Genomic DNA, 17,867 nt, shown 5'->3' on the forward strand with positions numbered 1-17,867 from the left:
GTGCGTTGGGAAGAAACACCAAAGCTGCCGAGTGACCGTGGGTGTCTCCTCCCTCTCAGGGGCACCCACCCCGGAGCTCCCCGCGCGCTTGAATGAATGGGGGAAGACCCGTGCACATGAATGAGTGCGGGAGTGAGGGAGTGCGCGGGGAAGCGGGCGGGTGAATGGCGACCGCGCCGACTCGGCACTGGGGCGCGGGCTCCACTTCCCTCTCCCGCCAGCTGGTGGCCTAGGGAAGGTGGCGGCGCCGGCAGCGGCCCGAGCTGGGACGGGCCGGGGCGCGGGATGGTGGGGGAAGGGGCGTTCCCGGCGGCCGCGCCTTCCGCGGCTATTGGATTAGTGGCCTTCAGGGATGAGCTCAGCCGGATCGGCTTTCAGCTGCAGCCTCCGGGCCGGCCGGGAAGGCGGGGAGCGGGCGGCGGAGGAGGAGGAGGGGGAGGCGGCGGCGGCTGCAGCATCCAGAGCCGGCCGCGGCGGCCGGCGCGCCCCGCGCACAAAGGCGCCTAGCCCCTGGGGAGGGCGATGAGCGCACCGCAGCCAGAGCCCGGACAGCAGCTCCAGCTACCACTGCGTGCGCCCAGGGCGCGGGGGAAGACGCGGGGCGCGCCGGGGGCCAGCGGCCGAGGCGCGGCCCGTCAGCCCTGAGCTCGGGACTCGCCGCCCTCTCGGTCCCGCGCAGATCTTCGGCACGGCTAGATCGCGGGCCTTGGCGCGCCCCCGGGATCCGTGCAGGAAGGCGCTGCCCTACGCCCACCCGACCTCTCGCGCCCTCCCGCCGTGCCCGAGCGCCAACTTCCCCAAGAACGCTCCAACTCCAGGCCACCCTGCCGGGCAGAGGGGGCGCTGCTGTTGGACACCAGAGGTGAGGACGCGCCCCTGGCCCTGGGGAGCCAGCCGGCATCTTCGGGGTCGCTCGGGCGCCCCTGAGTGGGCGGCGGCGGCGGCGGCAACCGACAGCTCTTGGCTGAGTGCAGGACCTGCCAGCCCGGCGATTCCTCCCCGAAGGCGCTCGCCCTCTCTTTTATGGTGAGTATCGTCTGGCTTCTAGTGAGGGGCGTCCTTGGGCACCCGGGAGCCGGGCGCGGAGATCTGGCAGCGCGGACCTCGTGCGGGCCGGCACTCACCACAACGGGAGCTCCAGGCATGGGTCCTGTCCGAGTTCCCGGGAATTCCTCTCTGGAAGCTGTGGCAGTCCCAACTGGCTGGTCTGTGTGCAGGCTTGGGGCATTTAGGGCTGGCCCCTGGTGCCAAAGGTTCGAAGCCTACTGCTTCTCTGTGTAATGGAGACAGCATGAAAGACTGCCACCCGAGCCGCCCTGCTTGGGTTTGGGTGCGAGATCCGTCATTCACTCGCGGAATGACCTTGGGCAAGGCGCCAAACCTCAGTTTCCTCATCCGTAGGATGGGGATGATCATGGTACCCGTTTTATAAGTGTATTGGCAGGATCTATGAGGCGATGCTTGTAACGTATGCAGACCTGTGCCTGGCACATAGGAAGTACTCCGTCCAACGCTAGCTAGCATTATTATTAGGTGTGTGAGCCCAAGCGTTTCACAACTTTCCGGAGCTGTAGCAGCTCCCTCGTCTATACAATGGGAATAAATTCTGGGGGTGTGATCGTCGGGGTGGGGTGGGGGAGGGGATTCGGAGCGGTGGAAATCAAGGGCCTGGCACGCAGCAGGCAGTGATGAAGTTGTGGCTGGTGTTACCGCTTTCTCTAGACGCTGGGGCAGCGAGGCTGGTCTCCCGGCCCGAGCGCTGCTCGGGGCAGTTTGTGGCCTTGCTTGGAGACAAACTTAGTGATGCTCAGGAAGCGAGGGCGTCGCACCCTCCGCGAGTCACAGGCAGGGATAGGAGGTCGGGCCTGGGAAGGAGGGAGGAGGGCAGAGCCTAGAGAGAGGCAAATGTGTCCGCCCCGGTAGCGCCGCAGGACGCGCCACGGGCTCCAAGCCAGGAGGGGACTCTGAGCCCAGGACCTCTCCCTGGTGGGAGAAACTGAGAAGTGGCCGCTCCATCCTCTCTAAGGGCCGAGCGTGGACGATTGAGGACTAGAACGGAGAGGAGGGCGTTTCTGTACCGCTGCCGCGAAGAGGTGGGGAACTCTGGGCTCTGGAGTGAGGCTAGAGTTCGAATTCCGCCTCTACCATCAGCCCTCGGTGTGACCTTGGGCCAGTACTCGGATCTCTCCCAGCTCGGTCTCCTCGTCGGCCACATCCTCTGCTGGGGGCGGTTGCGGGGGTAAAGATAGGACTTCTCTCCTCTCTAGGAATCTGAGCCCCCATCTTCCACCCACCTTCTGCCCCTCCCCACGATCCAAAGAGCCTAAATCCGGAAGACGTGAAATGTTATTCCTGAGCCTCACGGAAACGCTATTAAAAGGAGAATCCAAGATTTGCCCACCCTCTTCCCCACCGGTCACAGCACCATGGGAAGAGATCAGTGCACTAAATCTCTCTCAGTCTCTCTTTCCCTGCTTCCCCACCTTCTCACCTCTATCCTCCAACCAAATCCTGCAGCTTCTGTCATGCAGTCTAATGGGGACGCCTCCTCATCCCCCTGAACCTTCATTTGTTTCTAAAGCTCTGCAGATTAATGGAGTTTGTGGAAAGACAGAGTGTCAACAGGATGATCTAAGCTTGCTTTACACAAGGGCATATTCCTCTGAAACCACATACCCTCTGATTGATTCAATTTTTAAAACTTATTTAAATAGTAGTAATAAAAGGAATTTCAGCGACCTTTGGCAAACAACAGAATTCAACTGGCTGGCCACCTCACTCAAATATCTCTCCAGTTTGTATTTCTGTTTTCTTTCAAAGATTGATAAATTCAATTATATAAAAAGAAACTGCAGGGGAAAGAAATCACCGTAAATAGTCAAGAGACACAGGACAAACTGGGAGGAGAATTGTCACTCCTATCACAAAGGGCTCCTCTCTTTAATATATAAAAGGTTTCTCTAGTCAATAAACAAAACACCAAAACTGGACAAAAACCATTAACAGTCCACATACACAAAATGAAATCGAAATGATACTTAAACATATGACAAGATGCCCTACCTCCCTCAGTAAGGAGAATGCAAGATAAAACTACAATAAGATACATTTTTTTTCTTCCACCTATCAGATTAGCAGATAAGATCAATAAGCATTTATCAGAAACATCTTTAAAAAATATAAGTGAGGGACGCCGTGATGGCTCAGTCATTAAGTGTCTGCCTTCAGCTCAGGTCATGATACTGGGGTCCTGGGATGGAGACCAGCATTGGGCGCCTTGCTCAGCAGGAGGCCTGCTTCCTCTCCCATTCCCCCTGCTTGTGTTCTCTCTCTCACTGTGTCTCTCTCTGTCAAATATATAAATAAAAATTTAAAAAATAAAAATATAAGTGAATTGGGACACCTAAGTGGCTTAGTTGGTTAAGCATTGAGTCTTGTTATTTTTTTTTATAAAGATTTTGTTTATTTATTTGACAGACAGAGATCACAAGTAGGCAGAGAGGCAGGCAGAGAGAGAGGTGGAAGCACCCTCTCTGCAGAGCAGAGAGCCCGATGCAGGGCTCGATCCCAGGACCCTGGGATCATGACCTGAGCCGAAGGCAGAGGCTTTAACTCACTGAGCCACCCAGGCGCCCCTCTGAGTCTTGTTATTAGGTCAGGTCTTGATTTCAGGATTGTGAGGTCAAGCCCCATGCTGGGCTCCAACACCAGCCTACATGAAAAAAATTAATCAATCAAACAATCAAAGCCCTCTCTATCTTAGAACCCCCACAAGGCTGTCCTTCAGTAAACTCTAGACACCCCAGGGTCTTCCAGGTCTGGTTACTGCTCCCTTCTCCTTTTGTCATTGTTTTCTTATCTCATTGTCTTCCATTCCTGGCCTTTCTGGTTTTGCTGCAACACTCGAAGGAATTTATTTGCTGTTCCCCTGCTTTTAGTCTTCTCTTTTCTTTCTTTCTATCTTTTTAAAGAGAAAGAGTGTGAGTGTGTGTGTTGCAGGGCAGGGATAGAAGAGAGAGAGAGAGACTCTCAAGCAGACTAAGTGCTGAGGGGGACTTGATCTCACAACCCAGAGTTCGCGACCTGAGCAGAAATCAAGAGTTAGTTTCTTAGCTGACTGAGCCACCCAGGTGCCCTCTTCCCTTTTCTTAAGACTGACTCCTTCATTCGTCTTCCCAGGAAATGGGCAAGACGTGCGCCAGTACAGAGTTTCTCATCCCTCTGTGAAGACATCCAGTTAACTTAATATATGGGGACTCCTTAATTCTCCCTGAGTTGCCTGGCCTGTTGTCACATAGCCAAGCTCATGAAAGGTCTCTTCTCTGTAGGTATAAGAATGAAGGGTCTCAGACAATTCTCTGGCTGGAACAGGCCATTCAATGCGGAAAATCTGGGGGGTGGTGGGACCTGGAGTAAAATGATCAGAAGCTTCTGCTTCACAGTCATTTAAAAAAATAAGTACATAGGGGCACCTCGGTGGCTTAGTCGATTGGGCCCCTGTCTCTTGGTTTTAATTCGAGTCATGATCTCCTGGGTTGTAGGATCGAGCCCCACATTTGGCTCTGCGCTCAGCATGGAGTCTGCTTGAGATTCTCTCTCTGCCCCTCCCCCTGCTCACTATCTAAATCTCTCTCTCAAATAAGTAGAATCTTAAAAAAAAAAAAAAGTACATAAATATCTGCACTTAACTTATGTGACCATAACCATAGATATTTGGTAAAGAAGATCCACAGCAAAAAATACATAAAATATCAACACATTTTAAAATAAAATATGGTACTTAAATAAGTCAGCTATTTTATCTGCTGCTACTCAGCTCAAGAAATCCGGAGGCTGGATGCCTGGGTGGCTCAGTGGGTTGAGTCTCTGCCTTCGGCTCAGGTCATGATCTCAGGGTCCTGGGATCAAGTCCCGCATTGGGCTCTCTGCTCAGGGGGGAGCCTGCTTCTCCCCGCCCCCTGTCTGCCTCTCTGCCTACTTGTGATCTCTCTCTGTGTGTCAAATAAATAAATAAAATCTTTAAAAATAAATAAATAAAAGAAAGAAATCTGGAGGCTGTGGGAAAAACGCTTGTCTGTACTGAACCCGTTAGGGAAGAAGATGGCGAACCCAAATCAGATGTCCTGGGCCTTGTGGACCTTTCTGGGCAGTGTTGACTGCATGTGGTTTTTGTTTCACATATTGAGTTTAGAACTCAATTCCCATTTCACATGTGTACTTTTATTATGAGGGGAAAAAATGCTCATTGTTAAAAATGCAAGCTGTACAGGAGATGTGGAGTAGATATCCCTTCTTCAACCCAAAGGGTGGTTTCTCACCTAGCCAGAGGTAGCAGGTGCTGGCTGGATGCCGGCAGAAGGTAGGGGAGAGTTTGGTGCTGGCTTTGCCAACAAGCAATGCAGCATGCCGTGCAGAAGACAAGGACGGAGATGCAGAGAGATGGAGGGCTGGCACAGAGGCTGCCCAGCCTGCTTGCAGGGAGAAATCAGCCAGGCAAGGGAAAGTGGGAAGGCTTCCAGGACAGCAAGGTATGGACGAGATGTAGTGCTTGGGGAAGTCTGGCCTGGCCACTCTGAGCTGGGCAGTGCTGGGAGGCAGTGTGGGAGAACTAAACAGGAGCAGGTCTCGGGCACTGTTTGCCAAGCTATGGGGTGCAGCTTCCCCCTGAGAAGCCACCTGGATTGGTGACTGGGAAGATGGGTGGTTGCTTGGTCAGATTCACTCCTTGGCACCTTGGAAGGGTTGTTAGAGGACACAGACTGAGTCAAGGAGCCCTGTTAGGAGACCATTGCAGTAATCCAGGTGACAGCTGAGCTAAGAGAGAGCTGAAGGCATTCAGTGAGAGAGACAGAGGAATGGGGGGATCCATGGCAGAACTGGGGGCGCGGAGAGGAACTTGGTATACTGGAGAGGGATGAAGCGGAGGTTCAGCTCTGGACATGTAGATTCTGAGGCACCAGTGGGCCCCCAGATTTCTGACATCTGGGGTGAGCACACCCCTCCCCAACTCCCTGGGGGAGGCTTGTGGTAGAAAGAGGCCAGCTGGCTTTACAAGATTATTTGAAGGAGCACCCAATCTGATGGTGGTTAGAGGTTTCCAGAAAGAGGGTTCTGGTGTGGTGGAGAGAAGGCAGGGCTAGAGATCCAGTTTGGAAGAATCTATAGAGGCCAGAAATGAGAGGAGTGACCTAGGGGTGGCCCCATTTATGGGGCAGTAAAGGTATGTCCTGGAGCCAGGAGGTGACAGGAAGCTGCCACAAGCTCTGGACCTCCATGCATGCACAGAGGGAGAGGCCCAGAGCAATTCCCAAGTCACCCATCTGGCTTAGTGCTGGAAAATGCCATTGATGGTGAACCCGGAGGCCTGCTTCTCCAGGAGGGAGGCGAGGTTGTTCTAGTTAGCCAGGCCACAGAGATGGCTTCCTCCCAGCCACAGACCAGGAGCTAGGTTAATAACACACACTCCTGGGGCCAGGGACCCCCTCCCACCTGGCCCTCCTTCTCCTCTCTCTCTCTCCCAGGTCTCCCTGTTTCTCCCGCTTCCTCACCAGCCCCTTCTCCTCTCTTGTCCACTCCCTGGTCTCTCAAAAATGTTCCCAGAGATACCTCAGGGTTCATAGAGGGACTCTCAGAAATCCCAGCAGGTGCCTATCATGATCTCCTGGATCAAGCCCGAGGCATGAATAAATCTGCTTTTCTTTCGTGCATCCTGAATTTTCCCACAACCAGTTATATTGAATAAATGGGAGATAAATGAGGGACTGGGACATGAAGATTATTGTGTTTCTCTCATAGAATGTTCTTCAGGAGGGTCCCAGTGTGTAGCGCCCTCCCCCACCCGTGCTCCAGCTCTGCTCTAGCCTGAGCCATGCTGGGCCTCACAGAGGCCACCTGCCCCCTAGAACAAGCCACATGTGCCTGGGAACCTCCTCTGGGCACAGGGGCAGCTGCAGCGTGACCAGGCCTCTGGCCTTGCTGCCTTGGAGGTGTGTCTCTTTCAAATGACCTTGTAGATAGAGCACGCTGGCCTGGTCTCCGCCCAGCAAACTTCTTCATTCCTATCCTTGGCTCTCCTTGCTGGCTGACAGCCTGAGCTTCTGCCTTGGGGGCTTCTGGCTCAGTCACACGTGGGAGGATTCCCATGGAAACCCCACAAGAAGGAGAGGCTCGGGGAAGCCTCATTGATTTGCACTCTAGGAAGGCAGGCGTGAGACGTTTCCACCTGGAACTGGACAGATGGCTCTCTTTGTGAGCTCTGGGGAAGAAAGGACTTGCCCAGCCCATTGTAGCATGAGCTCCGTGCATGCATGGAGAGGGAAAAAGATAATGGGCGTTTGGGGCAACACCTTGAAGGCTCTTCAGTTCATTCGTCGTTGGTAGTTTCATGCTGAATGAGCTTCTTTTAATAAAACAGCCTCCCACTTAATATTTGTGCTAAGAAAATCTTTTTTTTTTTAGATTTTATTTGACATACAGAGATCACAAGTAGGCAGAGAGAGAGGGGAAGCAGGCTCCCCACTGAGCAGAGAGCCCGATGCGGGGCTCAATCCCAGGACCCTGGGATCATGACCTGAGCCAAAGGCAGAGGCTTTAACTCACTGAGCCACCCAGGCACCCCGGAGCTAAGAAAATCTTAAAAACATCCCAGTCGAACCAGGGTCCAGTAGGTATCATTGGCGTCATTGTCTGGAGGCAAAAAACGAAGGAATGATGATGGTAAATGGATTGCCTGGGCTCATGGCTCTCCGTACCTCCAGCTCATGCTTCCGTGGAGGCTTCTTTGGCTCATTTGCTCAGGCTTGGGTGTTGTGGAGATGTTGGCCTAGCACTTGCTCTGCTCCGGCACCGTTTGGGAGTCCTGGGGCTACAGTGAGGAGACCCAGCCCCACTCTCAAGTTGTCTCCCAGTGGGCAGGAGGGATGCAGCTAAGGGGATGCACAGCCTCTCCTGGAATAAGGCTGGTGGAGACAAGTCCAGCAGCCTTATCACAAGAGACAAGTCCTCTGAGAGCTGGGGAGGGGGCTCCCCAGAGGTGTTGATCCCCAAGCTGAATTACCCAGATGTGTGCACTCGGGAGTGTGCAGGGAGAGAGGAGGGACGAAGGCAGCAGCGTGGTAGGACAGGGATGTGTGGGCTTACGTGTGCCTGTTGGAAAGTTCTGGCAGGTTGGTGGGAATGCAGTGAAGGGGTTTGTGGAGGAGGGTCGGTCAAGGGAGCATTTGGGGAGGTTAGGGTTAGGGGTCTGCCCTTTATCTTGCTGTGAAGGATTGTAAGCTGGGGTCTGATTCAATTAACTATGCATTTTACAACTGCTATAGTATGTATTTGAAAGCAATAGGAGTCTATTAAAGGAATTCAAATGGTATCAGACTGTGCTGTTTTTTTTTTTACGGCCCTTGCCATTATTCAGACCTGTCACTGGATATGACCTCTTTGGTGTGAGCTCTCCCTAGAGGGAAGCGATCTGGTTTTAGACCTTCCTATAGCCTCAGATCCCCAGAGAGGCAGCGTTACTGTTGGCTAAAAGAAGAAACGAAATCCATACCCACCCCTGAGTCTGAACCCAGAGGCCATCCTGAGGGGAAGGCAGCTCACCCAGTCATTACCAATTCCTGCAGCGTTGATCCCACGGCCAACCCCATGCCTGGGTTTGCCCAGCCAGCTGGGCCTCTGAGAATGGGGTTTCTGGTACCACTCCCCTGAAGCTTGAGCATCACGTTTTGCAGACCGCTGAGGCTTCTTCCCGGGCCAGCCTCAACATTTCACGTTTCCTCATTTCTCTGTTGTGTTGCAACACCCCTCCAGGGTCCCCAGAAGGGCAATTGGCAATTTGGATTTTTGTTTTCTTGCTCAGCTGTCACGGAAGCCCTGCGGCAGACCCTGCCAGATAATGTCATTAAGCATCCCGTCCAAGCAAAGACTAAGAGACGAAGTGTGGTTTGGGGGGAATGGGACAACAGAGGCCCTTTAAGCAGTGTGCAGTGTGCCCTCTTCTTAGGGGGTTGAGAGATGGTGTGATTCCTAGCAGGGATTTGGACTTTGCTGTAGATCCCCTGTGCCTGGCCCAGTGCCAGGGTCTGTGGTGGAGACAAGAAGAGAAATGCGACAGGGACCCATTCCTTCTGGCTAAAGGCTGAAGAGAAAAGGCAGGGACTGAAGGCACTGAGTCTGATGGCGCTCCTGCTGTCTCCCCTGCTCCCAGCAGCCCAGGGCCCAGCACGTGGCAGCTACCCTCTGTTTGTTGAGTGCGTAAATAAGGACTGAGGCAGCGTGCTCACCAGTATCTAGCAAAGGGGCAGACTAGAGATTGACAAGAGACAGCTGCTCAGAGGAAAGGACAGTGTTAGTGACAGAACTAGGCCCTGTGTCCCCATCTCCTGACTACATCCTCTAAAAAGAACAGAAGGTGAGACCTCTGTAGCTCAGTGCTACCTCCCCACACTCCTACACATACTCTACCCTGTCTTTAAAGCCTGGTGGCTGTCTGTGCTGGGGGGAGCAGGGAAGCCTCAGGTGAAAGATTTTGTGCTCAGAGGAACACCCCTCAAGGCAGAAAGAAATGCAGATCAGCCAGACCAGATTGCCCAGGCCAGCAGGTTCCTTGAGGCCTGTAGATCAGGGCAGGCTTCCTGGAAAAAGTGGAGCTGTCCTACCGGATTAGGGACTTGAAGGAAAGGCTAAGGACTCTACCCACCTGGACAAAGACTTGCAAATGGGCCTGGAGGCCAGGTTTAGGATCTGGGGTTCTATTACTAATTTTCTTCCTCCCAGCTCTGCCCTGGAGTCAGCTGGCCATTCTGTCCCTCGATTCTGATCCTGACCATGCCCTTTGACAGTTTCATTGGGACTAAATCCAAATTATTTAGGCCTTCTTTGACTCATTTGCTATTCAGTGACCAGTTAAAGGGGACTGTAGGAGCTGGGACTTCCCTAGGGTGAGGCCTGCAGGGGCAGGGAGTCCCACTTGGGTACAGGGAAGGTAAGGGCAGAAGAGAGCCCACACTGCAGACCAGGTGCGAGGCTAGAAGCTAAGACCTAGTCCCCTGTTGTTGAGGATGTGCACTGACCTCCATTCTTTGCTCCACTGAACCACTTTACCCTTTGCTCTGTAGCAGAATCCTAGTGTACACCCAGGATCTTTTCTTTAGGATGCATTCAGGAAATGGCCATGTCAGAGAACGTACACAGTTTAAAGGATCACTTCACATTTTCTGGGTAGCTCCTGAACCAGGGAGCTGAATGGGCCCTGCACTATTCCAGACTTTACAAACATCCTTGCAAAGGCAGGCAAGGTTAGCACGGAGTTAGCAGCACTTTTTAGGTGAGTCTCAGAGAGGTCACATTCTGGCCCAGGGCCCAGTGGGCAGCTGGGCATTCAAATCCTGCCCTTTGTTCCACTGCATGGTCACAAGTTTTCCACTAGTGGACGTGAGTACTCCGGGCGGACCCTTCCATGGGGCGAGAACTGTTAGAGGCCTGTTAGAGGTCTGCCTCGCTTCACCCCCAATGTGGCCAGCCTTTGGGATCTACACCTGCTACTGATGGGGCAGAGGCCCTGAGGTCCCCAGTGACTCAATTGGGTCTCCTCTGGGGATGTGGCTTGGCTGTTGCTTTCAAAGACATTAAAGGTGTTTTCAACAGCAACAACTCCAAAGCTGGCCTGGTTGTGTACAAAGGTAAAGCAGTTGCCCTTAGACACGTCCCGTGCAGGCCACATAGCACTGATCACTCCTGCCTTCGTGCACAGGCCTCATCCTTAGCAGTGAAGAGAAGGTGGGAGAGCATGGGCTTGGCCTACCATGGCCCTGGGGTCTGTCTCAGTCCTGCCACTTGCTAGAAACCTCTCTGCATCTGTTTCTTCTTTTGGATAGAGAGCACATGCCTTCCAGTTCCTGTGAAGCAGCTGTCATGCCACCTGGCACAGAGTGAGTGCAGATACCTACCGTTAGTGATGGAGAAAGACAGAGGAGCATATGTCGTGTGGACTTGGGGTTCAGGACGGGAACAGATCCGCTTTTAGCCGGGTCACTTTGCTCAGGCTGCTGCCTCTTGCCGCCTCAGTTTCCCAATCTATTAGAATGAGACTACAAGGTGCCTTTAACTGAATTATAAAAGCAGCAGATTCCAACCCCCTCGCAGTCAGATGTACTAGGGCAGACTGTACAGACTTAACGAGATGACCCTGGATGAGTGTTGGCTCTGTTACTTGAATCCCCATACATACCCCGCACCTCTCACAGATTGTCTCGCTTTTCTCTCATAATTGGTTGAGGCTCAAGGGCTAGGTGAAGGTTGCTATGAAGCTCCAAAGTGAACAGAGGAAAAAGCAAGTTGTCTTGTTAACTGAACGGCAGTGTCCAGCTTTCTTGTAGACACAGCTGGTTCTCTTTTCCATCTGGGCCCTTTGGGTTAAATACCCCACCCACACCTCATTCCCCCACCTCTGCCCTCTTGCTCCTCCCTCCTCCCCCACTCCCCACATTAATGGCAGCACATCACACAGAATGTTTTGGACCTTGTTTGTTCGCTTTCATCTCTCTATTGACTCCTCATGTCAACACATTTTTTTCTCCAGCTGCATAGTATTCCATCATATGATTTACTATTTAGCCTTTTTTCCAATATTTTGCTATTACAAACAATGCTGCCTATGTATATGTGTTATATATATAATATTTGATACATACATGTATTGTTTTATATATAATACATAATATATGTGTGTGATGTATTATACGTATGTATTTAGCTCTGAACATTTAATACTGAATAAATACTGGAAGTGGAACTGCTCGGTCAAAGGGAATGTGCATTTGCAATTCTGAGAAATGGTGTTAATTCATCCTCCACTGAGGTTATGCCATTTTACCTTCAGGTTAGCAATGTATGTGCCTGTCTGCTCCTTCAGAAAGGTGTTATCTAATTTTTTGAGCTTTTCTAATCTGATAGACAAAACCACCATTTCATTGTAGTTCTAACTTGTTTCTCTTTGAGTATGCATTTGGTAGAACATCTCAAAAGAACCATTTGTTTTTCTTTTTGTGTGAACTATTTGTAGTATCTTTCACTTTCTGTATGTGGATTGGTCTTCTCTTACCAATTTATAGTAGTTTGTCATATATTTGTAATTTGTGTCTTAAGTATTTCTCCATATTAAAACAACAAGCTAGTCTAATCTCTTTCATGAGTGCTTTTTACTATGCCATTTGGTTACTTCCCATTTTCATTTCTTATTTCTTATGTTTGGGTCTTCTCTCCCCCTTATAAATGATCAGATTAAGTGGTTCATATGTTTTATGGTTTCTTTATTTTAGTCATTGAAGTCCTACATTTAAAATATATTTAGTAACATCTGAAAATGTTAATTACTTAATTTTAGGTGAAATAACCTGAATAAAGAAAGGCTCATGATGCCATTTTAAAATTTTTTTTAATTTAAATTCAATTAGCCAACATATAAATAAAAAGAAAATTTTGTAGAAAAATTTTTTTGTAGATTAAAAAAAAAGATAAAATGAAAGAATTCAAATGCTAATAGTGTTTAACATCTGGTTAATGAGACAGGCAGTGATTTTTAAGTTTTGTACATTTTTGAATTTTCTAGAACTTAAAAATTATTTTAGTGTTTTCTAATTAATAGACTTTAATTTTAAAAGATTTTTATTTATTTATTTGACAGAAAGAGATCACAAGTAGATAGAGAGGAAGGCAATGGGAAGGAAGAAGCAGGCTCTCTGCCAAGCAGAAAGCCCGATACGGGGCTCGATCCCAAGACCCTGAGATCATGACCTGAGTTGACAGCAGAAGCTTAACCCACTGAGCCACCCAGGCACCCCTAGACTTTAATTTTTAGAGTAGTTTTAGATTTATAGAAAAGCTACATAAAAAGGAGGTAGAGTTCCCATATACTCACACCTAGTTTTCCCTATTATTAACATCTTCCATTAGTATGGTACATTTATCTTAGCTAATGAACCAGTCAGTATTGATACCCGGTTATCCGAAGGCTAGGCTTTATTCAGATTTCTTTAGTTTTCACCTAGCATTGTTTCTCTCTTCCAGGACACCATATTAAATTTAGTTGTCGGTAGGCTTCTCTTGGCTGTGACACTTTCTCAGATGTTCCTTGTCTTCAATGGCCTTAACAGTGTTGAGGTGTATTGGTCAGGTGTATTGGTCCTTTTGCTGGATGCCCCCCATTGGAATCTGTCTTATGTTTTCGTTATTAGATTGGGGTTATGGGCTTTGGGGCAGAAGACCATAGAGATAAAGTACTATTTCATTACATCATATTATGTCATTTCATAACATACTAAAATGATAATGATATAATAATTAATAACATAATAATAGATAATATGGTAGATTAAATGATTGCATTGGAGAGTTTTTATGTTTTATTGGTTTGGTTTGGTTTTGTGGTATTATTTTCCCCAAAGAACTAGTTCTCAGACTTTTTTATTCTGTTATTTTTCTATTTTATTATGCTTAATTCATGTATTTTCATGTTTTAATATTTATTAGTATAAGTACACCAGCCATGATCTACTTTAGTAGGCTCCCACAGACTCTAAGATATGGAATATGTTTTATTATTCTCACTCTTTCTATTTTCTGCAAATTCTATATACTTTTTTGTTTTGTTGTTTTTTTTTTTTAAGTTGTTTAGAAGAGAGTTTTAAAAAATATTGAAGGGATGCCTGGGTGGCTCAGTCAGTAAGCATCTCTCTTTGGCTCAGGTCATGATCTGTCTTATTAGTTATGGAATTTTGATTTTTGTATGTCTTTACTTAATTTGGTTCATTGACCTGTCATAAGCCAGAAAAAATTATCTTCCTTTACTGTGTATCTCCCCTTGTATTTGCTGTAGCTTTTGCAGTAAAGTTTGATGCTGTTACTTGGTGTGTTAGATCTTTAATACTGTTGAATCTCTCTGATTTGGATATCCCTCTTATATGTAGCATACAGTTGGAGTTTTGTCTTGATTTCCAATCTTAGATTTATTTTATTATTATTATTATTATTTTAGTTTACCATGGCCATTCATTGACATAGCTAGTCTTTCTGGCTTAGTTTTACTATCATATTTTCTGTCTTTGTATTATTGTTTCTCATGTTCTTCACACCAAAGTCTTTCCCTGTGTGGTCTGTTTTATTTTGTGTTGTGTTCTTTCTGACAATCTGGGAGGTTTGTGTTTTTGCAGTTCTTCTGGAGGTTTATAACTATGTAAGATGCATTTTAGAATTTTTTTTTTTAGACTGTTCTAGTTGTCTCCCTTCTGAAATAAGTGATCACCAAATTAGTTTACAAATTTCATCACAATTTTTATGTTTTGTGACAGCTTTTATTCTGGTGAATTTTCTTGGTTGCCTTGTTTTTTGTTTTTTTGTTTTTCTCTTTTCCTCCTTTATTTCTCCTGTTAGATCTTTGACTCTACCCTATGCTTGTTCCTTTTTGGAAGAGGAGAATCTTCTCTAGATGGACATTTTGCAGTGAATTGATGTAGAGGAAAGGCCAGGAAGTATTTTAGGAGAACAGGATTGCTCCCTGGTTCATGATAATTTCATTCCCAGGACTGGGGCCATGATTTCTTTTGGCCTTGCTTCTACCCAGGTGGCCAAGATCTGTAGCCCTGGGCTTCTCCCAGTGCAGGCTCCACCTCCTGTTCTGCCTCATGGACACACTGCTTCCTGCGATGATGGCTGATGGCTGATGGCGGCTGGTGGTTTCCTTTGCTGGTCCCGTCATCCTTTCTCCTCAGGGTGCCCGAGGCAGCTCCCGGGCTTCTGTTTGGGAACTGTTGTTTTTTTCCATCAGGCAGTGCCAGCTCCTGGTCAGCTCTGCCAGCTTTATCCCAGATCTGTGGCCACAGGTGCTCTCTCGCCCCCCATCGGATCTTCTCTGTTTTTGGCAGCCCTTTACTGTTCTTGGCAGTCTTTCCCTAGAAGTTGTGCTTTGGGTTACAAATGTGTTCTAGTTTCGCTGAAGATAACATTTACATTTCTCTTGCTCTTTCTCTTTTATTTTAGGTGATTTGGGATATGAAAAGGAGTAACTGTATTCTGCTATCTTAGAACTGTCTAGTGTTGCACATTTTTATGTGCTCAGGTTTCCACCAGATTAAACATTAGCCAGAGCTCTGGGGATAGGGTTGGCATGCACTGGAGCTGGGGTCTGCAAATAGAAAGGAAATGGGAGTGGAGAATAAACTAAGAGAGTTAACAAGGAATCCGTGGTATCCCTGGTGTGCTGGGCGGCAGCAGTATCCTTTCCTTCTCCACTTGAACTGTGGCTGGGAGTGTGCCACTGTTTAGATGGGAGGAGGTGGCCAGACGGGCCAGGGCATGGAACAGGCCCGCCTCTTGGTTTGCCTCGGGGAATGTTGTTCAGAGCCCAGCAGCTCTTCCACCAGAGGGAAAGGCACATGCCTCTGCTCTGGACTGGCTGTGGGGCTCACCTCTCCATCCTTCCCCACATCCAGGGCTTTCCAAGCAGCACGGGCACCCTGGGTTCTGGCTGGCCTCCTAGAGATGGTGGTCAAGTCCTCCTCCCTGAAAACCAGTATCCTGCCCCAGAGGAGGTTGTCCGGGGTCAGTGCTGTTAACCAGTGTTTGTGTCCCCAAAGAAAGAGCATACCCATCCGAAGGGAAGGGGTACCTGTGGGATCTCCGGGGACAGAGCCAAAGAGGAAAACCTTGCCCACAGAGTCTCAGGCATGGCCCTTTATATTACTGTCTTACAGATTACCACACTACCCGAGGGCACTACTTTTCCCCATTTTACAGGTGAGGAAACTAGAGTCTAAGAGAGGCTAAAAGACCTTTCTTTGGATGAACAGTTTAGTGATGGAGACAGGGATTTGGATACAGGTCTATCTGGCTCGAGAGCCCGGACACTAGCCTCCTTATTTCCCTGCCTCCCACTCATCTTGCCATGGAGACTCCACCCGATCCTCAGATTGTTGTCTTGTGTCTGTGCTCATGCTCCTGGGTGAATTTGCTGGATCCTCACTGTGCATCCTCCTTCTTGAGACTGGCTACACTTTAGATACTATTTAAGCTCCCCAGGGAAGTCCAGGTGGGAACCAAAGGACCACACCTTAAACATCTACATCCCTGTGTCCCGGGCCCTGTCTCTCCTTGGCCTTGGCACAGACCTTGTCCCCTGGGACCAAATACACCTGGGTTCTTCTCCAGGCTCTGTGGTCTTGGGTAAATCACTGTACTTCTCTAGGCTCAGTCCTTATTTCTAAAATAAAATTGTCTGTGATTGCTGGAAGAGTAGAACATAGACTCTGAAGCCAGATGATCTCAGTGTGAATCTGAGCTCAGCCCATTATTAGCTGTGGGACTTCAGCTAATTCCTTATCCTTTCTCCTCTCTAGTTTTCACAGCTACAAAATGGGAGTAATAATGTACATGTCTCAGAGGGAGGACTTAAGGATTAAATGATAATGTAGACTGTTTGAAACAGTGTCTGGCATATGGAAAGTACTAGATTAATGCCAGATATTGTTATAGTACTTAATTGGTATTATTAATGCATGCAAAGAACCCAGCCTCTGGGCATAAATAGCTGTTTATGCTGTTGTCATAGCTGGTGCCCTTTGCTTTCTTCCAGGAGCTTGGGCCTCTGCCCCAGCCCGGTAGAGGCTGTGGAGGTAGACGGTGCAGAAATCTGGTACCCAGCCCGGCAGCCCATCCCTGGTTGTGGGGAGCGGAAGCTCCCACAAGGTAGCGGTGGCCCGCAGCGGCCCCCTTCCGGCAGTGAACCATGGGCCAGAAGCTGTCGGGGAGCCTCAAGTCGGTGGAGGTGCGGGAGCCGGCACTGCGGCCGGCCAAGCGGGAGCTGCAGGGGGCTGAGCCGGGGCGGCCCGCACGGCTAGACCAGCTGTTGGACATGCCCGCCGCAGGGCCTGCAGTGCAGCTGCGGCACGCGTGGAACCCCGAGGACCGCTCGCTCAATGTCTTCGTCAAGGATGACGACCGGCTCACCTTCCACCGGCACCCGGTGGCCCAGAGTACGGACGGCATCCGCGGCAAGGTGGGCCATGCCCGCGGCCTGCATGCCTGGCAGATCCACTGGCCGGCGCGGCAGCGGGGCACCCATGCCGTAGTTGGCGTGGCCACTGCTCGGGCTCCCCTGCACTCGGTGGGCTACACGGCACTGGTGGGCAGCGACGACGAGTCATGGGGCTGGGACCTGGGCCGCAGCCGCCTCTACCATGATGGGAAGAACAGGCCTGGAGTGGCCTACCCTGCCTTCCTGGGGCCCGAGGAGGCCTTCGCGCTGCCAGACTCGCTGCTCGTGGTGCTGGACATGGATGAAGGCACCCTCAGCTTCGTCGTGGATGGCCAGTATCTGGGCGTGGCTTTCCGCGGCCTCAAGGGCAAGAAGCTGTACCCGGTGGTGAGTGCCGTGTGGGGCCACTGCGAAGTTACCATGCGCTACATAAATGGCCTGGACCGTAAGTGCTGAGTTGGGCTGGGGACACTGGGGGTTCCAGAGGCTGCCTGTCACTGGAGGCCTTGGGGAGGGCGGCAGTGAGCAGGGGAGGCCCCGCCCTCCATTGTCACTTGGGATGACCCTGCCGCCTAGAGGACCTGGATACTGGGACTCTCTCATTTACTGGTTTGGTGGTCTTGTGCTGTGCCTCAGTTTTCCCATCTGCAAAAGAGGCACAAGGATGGTAATCTTGGTCAGGGTTGTTGTGAGGATCAACTAAGATCATAATGTAGGTGACGTGCGTAGGCCAATGACTGGCACCTAATAAGGGCTTCCTGCCTTGATGCTAATGGTGAAAGTTGCTGTCTGCATAAGGGTCATGGAAAATGATGTCTCTGTGTGCGGGGCCTTAAGCTCACAG

General features: G+C 49.9%; 1 protein-coding gene across 2 annotated transcripts in view; it reads left to right on the forward strand.

Moving 5' to 3' along the window:
* The first annotated feature begins 214 nt into the window (after positions 1-214).
* SPSB4 (splA/ryanodine receptor domain and SOCS box containing 4) overlaps positions 215-17,867 on the forward strand; it is a 77,623-nt gene continuing 59,970 nt past the window's right edge. The window contains exons 1-2 of one of the 2 annotated variants that reach the window (XM_004780861.3): positions 215-1,026; positions 16,622-17,468. In XM_004780861.3, the coding sequence (XP_004780918.1) occupies positions 16,775-17,468 (694 nt within the window). In that variant the 5' untranslated portion in view covers positions 215-1,026; positions 16,622-16,774. Of the gene's footprint in view, positions 1,027-16,611; positions 17,469-17,867 lie in introns of those variants that run through there. The other variant, XM_045088442.1, reaches the window with a different exon arrangement.

This window comes from Mustela putorius, unplaced genomic scaffold, assembly GCF_011764305.1.
Source record: "Mustela putorius furo isolate JIRA1106 unplaced genomic scaffold, ASM1176430v1.1 tig00003834_pilon_pilon_pilon, whole genome shotgun sequence".
NCBI lineage: Eukaryota > Metazoa > Chordata > Mammalia > Carnivora > Mustelidae > Mustela > Mustela putorius.